This window comes from Oncorhynchus mykiss, chromosome 4 (assembly GCF_057628025.1).
Source record: "Oncorhynchus mykiss isolate SJ-2025 chromosome 4, ASM5762802v1, whole genome shotgun sequence".
Lineage (NCBI taxonomy): Eukaryota > Metazoa > Chordata > Actinopteri > Salmoniformes > Salmonidae > Oncorhynchus > Oncorhynchus mykiss.
Genome location: NC_143025.1, coordinates 91,861,663 through 91,877,180, shown reverse-complemented (window position 1 = coordinate 91,877,180; position 15,518 = coordinate 91,861,663). Strand labels below are relative to the sequence as shown.

Here is a 15,518-nt window from a genome sequence, read left to right as displayed (position 1 = left end):
CCCTATTCCCTATATAGTGCACTACTTTAGACCAGAGCACTATTCCCTATATAGTGGTACTACTTTAGACCAGAGCACTATTCCCTAAATAGTACACTACTTTAGACCAGAGCCCTATTCCCTATATAGTGCACTACTTTAGATCAGAGCCCTATTCCCTATATAGTGCACTACTTTAGTCCAGAGCCCTATTCCCTATATAGTGCACTACTTTAGACCAGAGCCCAATTCCCTATATAGTGCACTACTTTAGTCCAGAGCCCTATTCCCTATATAGTGGTACTACTTTAGACCAGAGCCCTATTCTCTATATAGGGCACTACTTTAGACCAGAGCCCTATTCCCTAGATAGTGGTACTACTTTAGACCAGAGCCCTATTCCCTATATAGTACACTACTTTAGACCAGAGCCCTATTCCCTATATAGTGGTACTACTTTAGACCAGAGCCCTATTCCCTATATAGTACACTACTTTAGACCAGAGCCCTATTCCCTATATAGTGCACTACTTTAGACCAGAGCCCTATTCCCTATATAGTACACTACTTTAGACCAGAGCCCTATTCCCTATATAGTACACTACTTTAGACCAGAGCCCTATTCCCTATATAGTGCACTATTTTAGACCAGAGCCCTATTCCCTATATAGTGCACTACTATAGACCAGAGCCCTATTCCCTACATAGTGCACTACTTTAGACCAGAGCCCTATTCCCTATATAGTACACTACTTTAGACCAGAGCCCTATTCCCTATATAGTACACTACTTTAGACCAGAGCCCTATTCCCTATATAGTGCACTACTTTAGATCAGAGCCCTATTCCCTATATAGTGCACTACTTTAGTCCAGAGCCCTATTCCCTATATAGTGCACTACTTTAGACCAGAGCCCAATTCCCTATATAGTGCACTACTTTAGTCCAGAGCCCTATTCCCTATATAGTGGTACTACTTTAGACCAGAGCCCTATTCTCTATATAGTGCACTACTTTAGACCAGAGCCCTATTCCCTATATAGTGGTACTACTTTAGACCAGAGCCCTATTCCCTATATAGTACACTACTTTAGACCAGAGCCCTATTCCCTATATAGTGCACTACTTTAGACCAGAGCCCTATTCCCTATATAGTACACTACTTTAGACCAGAGCCCTGTTCCCTATATAGTACACTACTTTAGACCAGAGCCCTATTCCCTATATAGTGCACTATTTTAGACCAGAGCCCTATTCCCTATATAGTGCACTACTATAGACCAGAGCCCTATTCCCTACATAGTGCACTACTTTAGACCAGAGCCCTATTCCCTATATAGTGCACTACTTTAGACCAGAGCCCTATTCCCTATATAGTGCACTACTTTAGACCAGAGCCCTATTCCCTATTTAGTGCATTACTTTAGACCAGAGCCCTATTCCCTATATAGTGCACTATTTTAGACCAGAGCCCTATTCCCTATATAGTGCACTATTTTAGACCAGAGCCCTATTCCCTATATAGTGCACTACTTTAGACCAGAGCCCTATTCCCTATATAGTGCACTACTTTAGACCAGAGCCCTATTCCCTATATAGTGCACTACTTTAGACCAGAGCCCTATTCCCTATATAGTGCACTACTTTAGACCAGAGCCCTATTCCCTATATAGTGCACTACTTTAGACCAGAGCCCTATTCCCTATATAGTGCACTACTTTAGACCAGAGCCCTATTCCCTATATAGTGCACTACTTTAGACCAGAGCCCTATTCCCTATATAGTGCACTACTTTAGACCAGAGCCATATTCCATATATAGAACACTACTTTAGACCAGAGCCCTATTCCCTATATAGTGCACTACTTTAGACCAGAGCCCTATTCCCTATATAGTGCACTACTTTAGACCAGAACCAATAGCACACACTATCTGCTTAGCTTCTCAATTGTTATAGTTTTTCTCAAGATCAGATCGAAATGTAAGATTTGACTGTTTGGCTTCTGATAACACTTTAAGATATTATCTGTTTGTTTGGTTTCTGTATTTCTAATCCCACTCGTGCTAAACGTCATGGTACAAAGATCACCTAAATAGACGAGGCCTACATGTTGCTCTGAAATGAATGCAGCAGTACAGCAGCTAACAATTATTGATTACATGTTTCCTGTTATCCTTTGTTCTTCACAAAGGCTTTAATCAACATTCTGGACAAAAATAATCTAGAACCTTTCAAATTAAATACCAGACAGTCTGTTCCAGCAGCTTTCTCACCAAACTACCGGTGGCAGACTACCGGTGGCAGACTACTGTTGCAGACTACCGGTGGCAGACTACCGGTGGTAGACTACCGGTGGCAGACAACAGTGGCAGACTACTTTGGCAGACTACCGGTGGCAGACTACTGTGGCAGACTACTGTGGCAGACTGCTGGTGGCAGACTACCGGTGGCAGACTGCTAGTGGCAGACTACCGGAGGCAGACTGCCGGTGGCAGACTACTGGTGGCAGACTGCTGGTTGCAGACTGCCGGTGGCAGACTACTGGTGGCAGACTGCTGGTTGTAGACTACTGGTGGCAGACTGCCGGTGGCAGACTACCGGTGGCAGACTGCCGGTGGCAGACTACTGCTGGCAGACTACTGGTGGCAGACTGCCGGTGGCAGACTGCCGGTTGCAGACTACTGGTGGTAGACTGCTGGTGGCAGACTACTGGTGGCAGACCGCTGGTGGCAGACTACTGTGGCAGCATGCTGGTGGCAGACTACTGTGGTAGACTACTAGAGCAGCATGCTGGTGGCAGACTGCTGGTGGCAGAATACCGGTGGCAGACCACCGATGGCAGACTGCTGGTGGAAGACTGCCGGTGGCAGACTACCGGTGGCAGACTGCTGGTGGAAGACTACCGGTGGCAGACTACCGGTGGCAGACTACTGTGGCAGACTACTGTGGCAGACTACCGGTGGCAGGCTACCGGTGGCAGACTACAGTGGCAGACTACTGGTGGCAGACTGCCGGTGGCAGACTACCGGTGGCAGACTGCCGGTGGCAGACTACTGGTGGCAGACTACTGGTGGCAGACTGCTGGTGGCAGACTGCTGGTGGCAGACTGCCAGTGGCAGACTGCCGGTGGCAGACTACTGGTGGCAGACTGCTGGTGGTAGACTACTGGTGGCAGACTACTGGTGGCAGACTGCTGGTGGCAGACTGCTGTGGTAGACCGCTGGTGGCAGACTACTGTGGCAGCATGCTGGTGGCAGACTACTGTGGTAGACCGCTGGTGGCAGACTACTGTGGCAGACTACTAGAGCAGCATGCTGGTGGCAGACTGCTGGTGGCAGACTACCGGTGGCAGACCACTGATGGCAGACTGCTGGTGGAAGACTGCCGGTGGCAGACTACCGGTGGCAGACTGCTGGTGGAAGACTACCGGTGGCAGACTACTGGTGGCAGACTACTGTGGCAGACTACTGTGGCAGACTACCGGTGGCAGACTACCGGTGGCAGACTACAGTGGCAGACTACTGGTGGCAGACTGCCAGTGGCAGACTGCCGGTGGCAGACTGCCGGTGGCAGACTACTGTGGCAGACTACTGTGGCAGACTACCGGTGGCAGACTGCCGGTGGCAGACTGCTGGTTGTAGACTGCCGGTGGCCAACTACCGGTGGCAGACTACCGGTGGCAGACTGCCGGTAGCAGACTACTGTGGCAGATTACTGTGGCAGACTACCGGTGGCAGACTACCGGTGGCAGACTGCTGGTTGTAGACTGCCGGTGGCCAACTACCGGTGGCAGACTACCGGTGGCAGACCGCTGGTGGCAGACTACTGTGGCAGCATGCTGGTGGCAGACTACTGTGGTAGACTGCTGGTGGCAGACTACTGTGGCAGACTACTAGAGCAGCATGCTGGTGGCAGACTGCTGGTGGCAGACTACTGTGGCAGACTGCTGGTGGCAGACTGCTGGTGTTAGAGTAATGAGATATCAATACAATAGCTGCACCTCACTCTACTATTCCCTATATAGTGAGAGGATGTTCTTCCTCTAGGAGGGGGGGTGGTTGTGTCTTCCTCTAGGGTGGTGGTGTCTTCCTCTAGGGGGGGTGGTGGTGGTGGTGTCTTCCTCTAGGGGGGGTGGTGGTGTCTTCCTCTAGGGGGGGTGGTGGTGTCTTCCTTTCGGGGGTGGTGGTGGTGGTGTCTTCCTCTCGGGGGTGGTGGTGGTGGTGTCTTCCTCTAGGGGGGGGGGGGGGGTGGTGGTGGTGTCTTCCTCTAGGGGGGGTGGTGTCTTCCTCTAGGGGGGGTGGTGGTGTCTTCCTCTAGGGGGGAGGGTGGTGTCTTCCTCTCAGGGGGGTGGTGGTGGTGTCTTCCTCTAGGGGGGGTGGTGGTGGTGTCTTCCTCTAGGGGGGGTGGTGGTGTTGTCTTCCCCTAGGGGGGGTGGTGTCTTCCTCTAGGGGGGGTGGTGGTGGTGTCTTCCTCTAGGGGGGGGTGGTGGTGTTGTCTTCCTCTAGGGGGGGTGGTGGTGGTGTCTTCCTCTAGGGGGGGGTGGTGGTGGTGTCTTCCTCTAGGGGGGGGGGGTCTTCCTCTAGGAGGGTTGTGGTGGTGTCTTCCTCTAGGAGGGTTGTGGTGGTGTCTTCCTCTAGGGGTGGTGGTGGTGTTGTCTTCCTTTAGGGGTGGTGGTGGTGTTGTCTTCCTCTAGGGGGGGTGGTGGTGGTGTTGTCTTCCTCTAGGGGTGGTGGTTGTGGTGGTGTCTTCCTCTAGGGGGGTGGTGGTGGTGTCTTCCTCTAGGGGGGTGGTGGTGGTGTCTTCCTCTATGGGGGGTGGTGGTGGTGTCTTCCTCTAGGGGGGGGTGGTGGTGGTGTCTTCCTCTAGGGGTGTTGGTGGTGTTGTCTTCCTCTAGGGGTGGTGGTGTTGTCTTCCTATAGGTGGGGTGGTGTTGTCTTCCTCTAGGGGGGGTGGTGTCTTCCTCTACGGGGGGTGGTGTCTTCCTCTAGAGGGGGTGGTGTCTTCCTCTAGGGGGGTGGTGTCTTCCTCTACGGGGGGTGGTGGTGTTGTCTTCCTCTAGGGGGGTGGTGTCTTCCTCTAGAGGGGGTGGTGTCTTCCTCTAGGGGGGTGGTGTCTTCCTCTAGGGGGGGTGGTGTCTTCCTCTAGGGGGGGTGGTGTCTTCCTCTAGGAGGGGTGGTGTCTTCCTCTAGGGCGGGTGGTGTCTTCCTCTAAGGGGTTCAGAGCTGCATCCTTAGACTGCTGTCTGGAACTGGACTCTGCCAGGCTGGGAGGGGGAGGGGAGAGAGGGGGGGAGGAGGAAGGAGCGAGTGGGAGAGAGGTTAGTGGGAAAGGGGTGAGAGATAGAGAGAGAGAGAGGGAAGGAAGGAAGGAAGGAGGAAGGAGCGAGTGGGAGAGAGAGCGGGGTGAGAGATAGAGAGAGAGAGAGGGAGGGAAGGAAGGAGGAAGGAGCGAGTGGGAGAGAGAGCGGGGTGAGAGATAGAGAGAGAGAGAGGGAGGGAAGGAAGGAGGACGGAGCGAGTGGGAGAGAGAGAGGGGTGAGAGATAGAGAGAGAAAGACAGAGAGAAAGTGAGAGGGGATAGAGAGGAAAACGGGAAAAGCGAGGTGGGGGTTCATACGAGTAAGCCAGAATATGCATGATACATTGGAAAAAAAAGGTGGCAGGGAACAAAGATGTCGAAAGAAGGAGAGAATAAATGTGAAAATAAAGGAGTGCATTTGAGCGATGGAATGACAATGACAAAGGGGGAGGAGAGGAGAAGTGACAAGGAAGGGGATAGGAAGAGTAGAGGAGCAGGAGAGGAGCAGGAGAGAAGAGGAGAGGAGAGGAGAGGAGAGGAGAGGAGAGGAGAGGAGAGGAGAGGAGAAGTGACAAGGAAGGGGATAGGAAGAGTAGAGGAGCAGGAGAGGAGAGGAGCAGGAGAGGAGCAGGAGAGGAGAGGAGAGGAGAAGAGGGGGGAGAGAGAGGAGGGGAGAGGAGAAGAGAGGAGAGGAGAGGAGAGGAGAGGAGAGGAGAGGAGAGGAGAGGAGAGGAGAGGAGAGGAGAGGAGAGGAGAGGAGAAAGGAGAGGAGAGGAGAAAGGAGTGGAGATGAGAGGACAGGGGAGGAAGAAGGGAGAGGAGGAGTGGAGATGAAAGGAGACACAGGTAGTCTGTAGAGGTTCACTGCCTGTCTGTACACACAGAAAAGATAGGGAATCACAATAGTTTGAGTCCAACTGATATAGACACACACACAGAAACAGACAGACAGACAGACAGACATACAGACAGACAGTACTGACTGATGAAATCAAAACATGTTCATGTATGTGTTTATTGTATAATAAACATTCTAATGAGCTCACCACACTTACCAGTGTCCATCTCTTCTACCTCCATGTTGCTGCATGTCGGGTTGAAGAGACAAAACACACCTTATAGATGAAACCATCACACACACACACACGCACACACGCAGTCACGCAGCCACGCAGCCACGCAGCCACGCATGTATTCAGGGCTAGTTCGTTTTAAGGCTAGTTAGCATGTACAGGGCTAGTAAGTTGCCTCCTACCTACACAAATTACTCATCATACAGAATACATTTGCAAGACTAGCCACCTCTAATTACCTGACTCCATCTGCACCTTTGGTCCCATACTCCCTCAATAACTTCAGGAGAAGACTGGAGGTCAGCCTGATGAACCCAACTACTCACTAATCTAACACATGAAGACTGGGGGTCAGCCTGATGAACCCAACTACTCACTAATATAACACATGAAGACTGGGGGTCAGCCTGATGAACCAAACTACTCACTAATCTAACAAAAAGAGTTTTTAATTGTTGTATATTGTATATAGTTTCTTTGCGGTGGGGTTTTCATAGAAGTCCTTGGGCTCCCAACCTGCACACTGTTACTATGTTTTAATTTGTTTTTATCTGTTATGTTTGTTTTGTTTTGTTAACACATGAAGACTGGGGGTCAGCTTGATGAACCAAACTACTCACTAATCTAACACATGAAGACTGGGGGTCAGCTTGATGAACCCAACTACACACTAATCTAACACATGAAGACTGGAGGTCAGCCTGATGAACCCAACTACTCACTAATCTAACACATGAAGACTGGGGGTCAGCCTGATGAACCCAACTACTCACTAATATAACACATGAAGACTGGGGGTCAGCTTGATGAACCAAACTACTCACTAATCTAACACATGAAGACTGGGGGTCAGCTTGATGAACCCAACTACACACTAATCTAACACATGAAGACTGGGGGTCAGCCTGATGAACCAAACTACTCAGTAATATAACACATGAAGACTGGGGGTCAGCCTGATGAACCAAACTACTCACTAATCTAACAAAAAGAGTTTTTAATTGTTGTATATTGTATATAGTTTCTTTGCGGTGGGGTTTTCATAGAAGTCCTTGGGCTCCCAACCTGCACACTGTTACTATGTTTTAATTTGTTTTTATCTGTTATGTTTGTTTTGTTTTGTTTGTCACTTGTTTTCTTTGGTGCAAATAAATAAATAAATAGTTTTAAGGTTAGTTAGCAGGATCAGGGCTAGTTAGTTTTAAGACTAGTTAGCAGGATCAGGGCTAGTTAGTTTAAAGACTAGTTAGCAGGATCAGGGCTAGTTAGTTTTAAGGTTAGTTAGCAGGATCAGGGCTAGTTAGTTTAAAGACTAGTTAGCAGGATCAGGGCTAGTTAGTTTTAAGACTAGTTAGCAGGATCAGGGCTAGTTAGTTTTAAGGTTAGTTAGCAGGATCAGGGCTAGTTAGTTTAAAGACTAGTTAGCAGGATCAGGGCTAGTTAGTTTTAAGGTTAGTTAGCAGGATCAGGGCTAGTTAGTTTAAAGACTAGTTAGCAGGATCAGGGCTAGTTAGTTTAAAGACTAGTTAGCAGGATCAGGGCTAGTTAGTTTTAAGGTTAGTTAGCATAAGGGCTAGTTAGTTTTAAGACTAGTTAGCAGGATCAGGGCTAGTTAGTTTAAAGACTAGTTAGCAGGATCAGGGCTAGTTAGTTTTAAAGACTAGTTAGCAGGATCAGGGCTAGTTAGTTTTAAGGTTAGTTAGCATAAGGGCTAGTTAGTTTTAAGACTAGTTAGCAGGATCAGAGATAGTTAGTTTTAAGGTTAGTTAGAAGGGTCAGAGATAGTTAGTTTAAAGGTTAGTTAGCGGGGTCAGGGCTAATTAGTTTTAAGGTTAGTTAGCAGGGTCAGGGCTAGTTAGTTTTAAGATTAGTTAGCAGGGTCAGGGCTAGTTAGTTTTAAGACTAGTTAGCAGGGTCAGGGCTAGTTAGTTTAAAGACTAGTTAGCAGGGCCAGGGCTAGTTAGTTTAAAGACTAGTTAGCAGGGTCAGGGCTAGTTAGTTTTAAGACTAGTTAGCAGGGTCAGGGCTAGTTAGTTTTAAGGTTAGTTTGCAGGGTCAGGGCTAGTTAGTTTTAAGGTTAGTAGGCAGGGTCGGGGCTAGTTAGTTTTAAGGTTAGTTAGCAGGGTCAGGGCTAGTTAGTTTTAAGCCCAATGTCAGGGTCAGAGCTAGTTAGTTTTAAGGCTCGTTAGCAGGGTTGGGGCTAGTTAGTTTTAAGGTTAGTCAGCAGGGTCAGGGATAGTTTGTTTTAAGGTTAGTTAGCAGGGTCAGGGCTAGTTAGTTTTAAGGTTAGTCAGCAGGGTCGGGCTAGTTCGTTTTAAGGTTAGTTAGCAGGGTCAGGGCTAGTTAGTTTTAAGGTTAGTAAGCATGGTCGGGGCTAGTTAGTTTTAAGCCCAACAACAGGGTCAGGGCTAGTTAGTTTTAAGCCCAACAACAGGGTCAGGGCTAGTTCGTTTTAAGCCCAACAACAGGGTCAGGGCTAGTTCGTCTTACGCCCAACGACAGGGTCGGGGCTAGTTTTTTTAAGCCCAACAACAGGGTCGGGGCTAGTTCGTTTTAAGCCCAACAACAGGGTCGGGGCTAATTCGTTTTAAGCCCAACAACAGGGTCAGGGCCAGTGGCATGTATTCAGGGATGCCAAGGGAAGCCAGGCTTCCCCCCAAAATGACCAAAACCCCCCACAAAAAAACAATGTATATTTTGTGTGTCATAATTTTCCTTCGATTCGCAAGAGGTTGAATTTATCTCAACGGAGAAAGCATCTGAGCAAAACAGCGCCCCCTCTGTCTCTGTACATGTAGCCCATCTATCTGATGCTGTCTGGTTAAAAAGTGAATGACATTGTTGCCGCCGTAGTATTGAATGTAGGGGAAGCCAGCGAGCTTTTGGCTTCCCTTGATGAAAATAAGTATAAAATAACAGCCAATCAGCATTGAGCTAAACTGAGTGAGCTCAGCTGTGAATGGTTCTGGCGCACACACAAAAGAAAAAGTGTAAAGGGAAGCCAGTTTGGATTTGGCTTCACACCCATCACATCACATCAAAAGCAAAATGTCATTGACAGATTTTTTTATTTTTATTGTTGCATCTCGTTGTGTCGTTGTCCTCCGGTGGCTAGCTAGCTAAAACTGTCCCTTTCCTAAATTAGCTTGGACTTGTGGTTTTACTTAATTCTCTGCAATGGCCAATGATTATAATAGTTGATTTTGATGCAAACATAAATGAATACATCACGCCCCTGGCCTGAGGGGATAAAAGTTCAATATGTTAAACACATACACACACACAAATCAGAACCATGGACATCTACATCATACTTAGCTTACGTTGATTGGACTAAATTGTTTTTGGTATCTTTTATTTGTCATCGTATTAGACTAAGCAAAACTGAAAAGATGATGTTGAAATGTTGAAGTTGAAATGTTGCTGGAATAGTGGAGGCAGCGCCTGTTTTCTCTGCGACTTGAGGTAACTCTCTGTGGTTCTAAATCAATAGTTTAGTAGTGGAAAACATGTGGGAAACATTAACCTGTTTGACCCAGGCTGTAGGTCATATAACGGTCTGTTTCGTGCAATATGCTTTGGGGACTTCACTGGATCGATGTTGCTCTCCGGTTTTGTGTTGAAACAAAGTTGTGATTGGATTTATTCTGCCACTGTGTCTTCTTATTGTCTCAGCCTTTAGGCCTCTATATCACTGTGTCTTATTATTGTCTCAGCCTTTAGGCCTAGATATATCACTGTGTCTTATTATTGTCTCAGCCTTTAGAACTACAGTATATATATCACTGTGTCTTCTTATTGTCTCAGCCTTTAGGTCTATATTTCACTGTGTCTTCTTATTGTCTCAGCCTTTAGGCCTCTATATCACTGTGTCTTATTATTGTCTCAGCCTTTAAGTCTATATTTCACTGTGTCTTCTTATTGTCTCAGCCTTTAGGTCTATATTTCACTGTGTCTTCTTATTGTCTCAGCCTTTAGGCCTCTATATCACTGTGTCTTATTATTGTCTCAGCCTTTAAGTCTATATTTCACTGTGTCTTCTTATTGTCTCAGCCTTTAGGTCTATATTTCACTGTGTCTTCTTATTGTCTCAGCCTTTAGGCCTCTATATCACTGTGTCTTATTATTGTCTCAGCCTTTAAGTCTATATTTCACTGTGTCTTCTTATTGTCTCAGCCTTTAGGTCTATATTTCACTGTGTCTTCTTATTGTCTCAGCCTTTAAGTCTATATATCACTGTGTCTTCTTATTGTCTCAGCCTTTAGGTCTATATATCACTGTGTCTTCTTATTGTCTCAGCCTTTAGGCCTACAGTATATATCACTGTGTCTTCTTATTGTCTCTGCCTTTAGGCCTCTATATCACTGTGTCTTCTTATTGTCTCAGCCTTTAAGTCTATATTTCACTGTGTCTTCTTATTGTCTCAGCCTTTAGGTCTCTATATATATATCACTGTGTCTTCTTATTGTCTCAGCCTTTAGGTCTACAGTATATATCACTGTGTCTTCTTATTGTCTCAGCCTTTAGGCCTACAGTATATATCACTGTGTCTTCTTATTGTCTCAGCCTTTAGGCCTACAGTATATATCACTGTGTCTTCTTATTGTCTCAGCCTTTAGGCCTACAGTATATATCACTGTGTCTTCTTATTGTCTCAGCCTTTAGGCCTCTATATATATATCACTGTGTCTTCTTATTGTCTCAGCCTTTAGGTCTACAGTATATATCACTGTGTCTTCTTATTGTCTCAGCCTTTAGGCCTACAGTATATATCACTGTGTCTTCTTATTGTCTCAGCCTTTAGGCCTCTATATCACTGTGTCTTCTTATTGTCTCAGCCTTTAAGTCTATATTTCACTGTGTCTTCTTATTGTCTCAGCCTTTAGGTCTATATTTCACTGTGTCTTCTTATTGTCTCAGCCTTTAAGTCTATATATCACTGTGTCTTCTTATTGTCTCAGCCTTTAGGCCTACAGTATATATCACTGTGTCTTCTTATTGTCTCTGCCTTTAGGCCTCTATATCACTGTGTCTTCTTATTGTCTCAGCCTTTAAGTCTATATTTCACTGTGTCTTCTTATTGTCTCAGCCTTTAGGTCTATATTTCACTGTGTCTTCTTATTGTCTCAGCCTTTAAGTCTATATATCACTGTGTCTTCTTATTGTCTCAGCCTTTAGGTCTATATTTCACTGTGTCTTCTTATTGTCTCAGCCTTTAGGCCTCTATATCACTGTGTCTTATTATTGTCTCAGCCTTTAAGTCTATATTTCACTGTGTCTTCTTATTGTCTCAGCCTTTAGGCCTACAGTATATATCACTGTGTCTTCTTATTGTCTCAGCCTTTAGGTCTATATTTCACTGTGTCTTCTTATTGTCTCAGCCTTTAGGCCTCTATATATATATCACTGTGTCTTCTTATTGTCTCAGCCTTTAGGCCTACAGTATATATCACTGTGTCTTCTTATTGTCTCAGCCTTTAGGCCTACAGTATATATCACTGTGTCTTCTTATTGTCTCAGCCTTTAGGCCTACAGTATATATCACTGTGTCTTCTTATTGTCTCAGCCTTTAGGTCTATATTTCACTGTGTCTTCTTATTGTCTCAGCCTTTAGGTCTATATTTCACTGTGTCTTCTTATTGTCTCAGCCTTTAGGTCTACAGTATATATCACTGTGTCTTCTTATTGTCTCAGCCTTTAGGCCTACAGTATATATCACTGTGTCTTCTTATTGTCTCAGCCTTTAGGCCTCTATATCACTGTGTCTTCTTATTGTCTCAGCCTTTAGGCCTACAGTATATATCACTGTGTCTTCTTATTGTCTCAGCCTTTAGGTCTATATTTCACTGTGTCTTCTTATTGTCTCAGCCTTTAGGCCTACAGTATATATCACTGTGTCTTCTTATTGTCTCAGCCTTTAGGCCTCTATATATATATCACTGTGTCTTCTTATTGTCTCTGCCTTTAGGCCTCTATATCACTGTGTCTTCTTATTGTCTCAGCCTTTAGGCCTACAGTATATATCACTGTGTCTTCTTATTGTCTCAGCCTTTAGGCCTCTATATCACTGTGTCTTCTTATTGTCTCAGCCTTTAGGTCTATATATCACTGTGTCTTCTCATTGTCTCTGCCTTTAGGCCTCTATATATATATATCACTGTGACTTCTTATTGTCTCTGCCTTTAGGTCTCTATATCACTGTGTCTTCTTATTGTCTCAGCCTTTAGGCCTCCATATCACTGTGTCTTCTTATTGTCTCTGCCTTTAGGCTTCTATATCACTGTGTCTTCTTATTGTCTCAGCCTTTAGGCCTACAGTATATATCACTGTGTCTTCTTATTGTCTCTGCCTTTAGGCCTCTATATCACTGTGTCTTCTTATTGTCTCAGCCTTTAGGCCTACAGTATATATATCACTGTGTCTTCTTATTGTCTCAGCCTTTAGGCCTACAGTATATATCACTGTCTTCTTATTGTCTCAGCCTTTAGGCCTCCATATCACTGTGTCTTCTTATTGTCTCAGCCTTTAGGCCTCTATATCACTGTGTCTTCTTATTGTCTCAGCCTTTAGGTCTACAGTATATATCACTGTGTCTTCTTATTGTCTCAGCCTTTAGGTCTACAGTATATATCACTGTGTCTTCTTATTGTCTCAGCCTTTAGGCCTACAGTATATATCACTGTGTCTTCTTATTGTCTCAGCCTTTAGGCCTCTATATCACTGTGTCTTCTTATTATCTCAGCCTTTAGTCCTACAGTATATATCACGGTGTCAAGGTATATGAAGTAACAGGTTATAGACCAAACAACGCCATTATCACAACACATAGTTTGTACTTTGGCATTGTGGCGCGGGGGAGGGGGACTTGGCGTCCCCGGTGATTTTATACACACAACGCTACTGGTCAGGGCTAGATAGCTTTAAAGCCCAACGGCAAAGGGCAAAGGTCAGACTACCAACGTTTTCATAATTGAAACAGATCTTTTATAAAGGAGAAAGTTCAAAAGACTCCGCGTGACATATACAGACATGTTCTTCTCAGTATGAGGAAACTCGCCTTGTACACACACATAGATGTGCTCAGTCTGTGAATAGGTTACTTATGCTTAGTGTCAAAGGTTACTTAGTGAACTTTGCGACCTTTTGCCACATTTCAGGCTTCAAACATAAAGATATAAAACTGTATTTTTTTGTGAAGAATCAACAACAAGTGGGACACAATCATGAAGTGGAACGACATTTATTGGATGTTTCAAACTTTTTTAACAAATCAAAAACTGAAAAATTGGGCGTGCAAAATTATTCAGCCCCCTTAAGTTAATACTTTGTAGCGCCACCTTTTGCTGTGATTACAGCTGTAAGTCGCTTGGGGTATGTCTCTATCAGTTTTGCACATCGAGAGACTGAAATTTTTTCCCATTCCTCCTTGCAAAACAGCTCGAGCTCAGTGAGGTTGGATGGAGAGCATTTGTGAACAGCAGTTTTCAGTTCTTTCCACAGATTCTCGATTGGATTCAGGTCTGGACTTTGACTTGGCCATTCTAACACCTGGATATGTTTATTTTTGAACCATTCCATTGTAGATTTTGCTTTATGTTTTGGATCATTGTCTTGTTGGAAGACAAATCTCCGTCCCAGTCTCAGATCTTTTGCAGACTCCATCAGGTTTTCTTCCAGAATGGTCCTATATTTGGCTCTATCCATCTTCCCATCAATTTTAACCATCTTCCCTGTCCCTGCTGAAGAAAAGCAGGCCCAAACCATGATGCTGCCACCACCATGTTTGACAGTTGGGTTGGTGTGTTCAGGGTGATGAGCTGTGTTGCTTTTACACCAAACATAACATTTTGCATTGTTGCCAAAAAGTTCAATTTTGGTTTCATCTGACCAGAGCACCTTCTTCCACATGTTTGGTGTGTCTCCCAGGTGACTTGTGGCAAACTTTAAACGACACTTTTTATGGATATCTTTAAAAAATGGCTTTCTTCTTGCCACTCTTCCATAAAGGCCAGATTTGTGCAATATACGACTGATTGTTGTCCTATGGACAGAGTCTCCCACCTCAGCTGTAGATCTCTGCAGTTCATCCAGAGTGATCATGGGCCTCTTGGCTGCATCTCTGATCAGTCTTCTCCTTGTATGAGCTGAAAGTTTAGAGGGACAGCCAGGTCTTGGTAGATTTGCAGTGGTCTGATACTCCTTCCATTTCAATATTATCGCTTGCACAGTGCTCCTTGGGATGTTTAAAGCTTGGGAAATATTTTTGTATCCAAATCCGGCTATAAACTTGTTCACAACAGTATCTCGGACCTGCCTGGTGTGTCCCTTGTTCTTCATGATGCTCTCTGCGCTTTTAACGGACCTCTGAGACTATCACAGTGCAGGTGCATTTATACGGAGACTTGATTACACACAGGTGGATTGTATTTATCATCATTAGTCATTTAGGTCAACATTGGATCATTCAGAGATCCTCACTGAACTTCTGGAGAGAGTTTGCTGCACTGAAAGTAAAGGGGCTGAATAATTTTGCACGCCCAATTTTTCAGTTTTTGATTTGTTAAAAAAGTTTGAAATATCCAATAAATGTCGTTCCACTTCATGATTGTGTCCCACTTGTTGTTGATTCTTCACAAAAAAATACAGTTTTATATCTTTATGTTTGAAGCCTGAAATGTGGCAAAAGGTCGCAAAGTTCAAGGGGGCCGAATACTTTCGCAAGGCACTGTATATATTCACTTTTAGCAATAAATGATCCACAAAGTCTGGCTCCAGCCCTGTAACTTCCTGGGCCCAAATTAGGGTATATTTAAAAATTTAAAAAAAGAAGAAGAACAAGCCAGCTGAAATCTTAAAGATATGACAACCTCCTATTTTAGGTCAGGTTGAATTATTCACACTTCCATAATGCATTAAAGAAGCCTGAGCCAACGTTTTCAACTCTGTCAAAACGGCCTTTTTAATGTGTCATGTTTTTTTTTTTTTTTTTTTAACTGTTAACCCAATCCAATGCCTGGGGAATTTACAGTACATCTAAAATACTACTTTGTTTTTGGATACTGTGTAACATTGCATTTCATTTCACACCGACAATACACAATCTACGGCGATGTATCTGGAAATCTGCTTTCATGTCCCGTTGTCCACATATACAACCCTGGGTAGCCA

General features: G+C 44.9%; 1 protein-coding gene across 5 annotated transcripts in view; it reads right to left on the bottom strand.

Annotated features, from left to right (window-relative positions):
• Positions 1–15,518, bottom strand: part of si:dkey-71h2.2 (low density lipoprotein receptor adapter protein 1) — a 136,243-nt gene that overhangs the window by 19,513 nt on the left and 101,212 nt on the right. Inside the window, exons 9-10 of one of the 5 annotated variants that reach the window (XM_090233312.1) lie at positions 6,333–6,361; positions 4,956–5,242 (exon numbers count right to left, since the gene is read on the bottom strand). The exons of 1 other annotated variant lie outside the window; for it this stretch is intronic. In XM_090233312.1, the coding sequence (XP_090089438.1) occupies positions 5,196–5,242; positions 6,333–6,361 (76 nt within the window). In that variant the 3' untranslated portion in view covers positions 4,956–5,195. 3 more of the 5 variants (XM_090233310.1, XM_090233313.1, XM_090233311.1) reach the window with 3 other exon arrangements.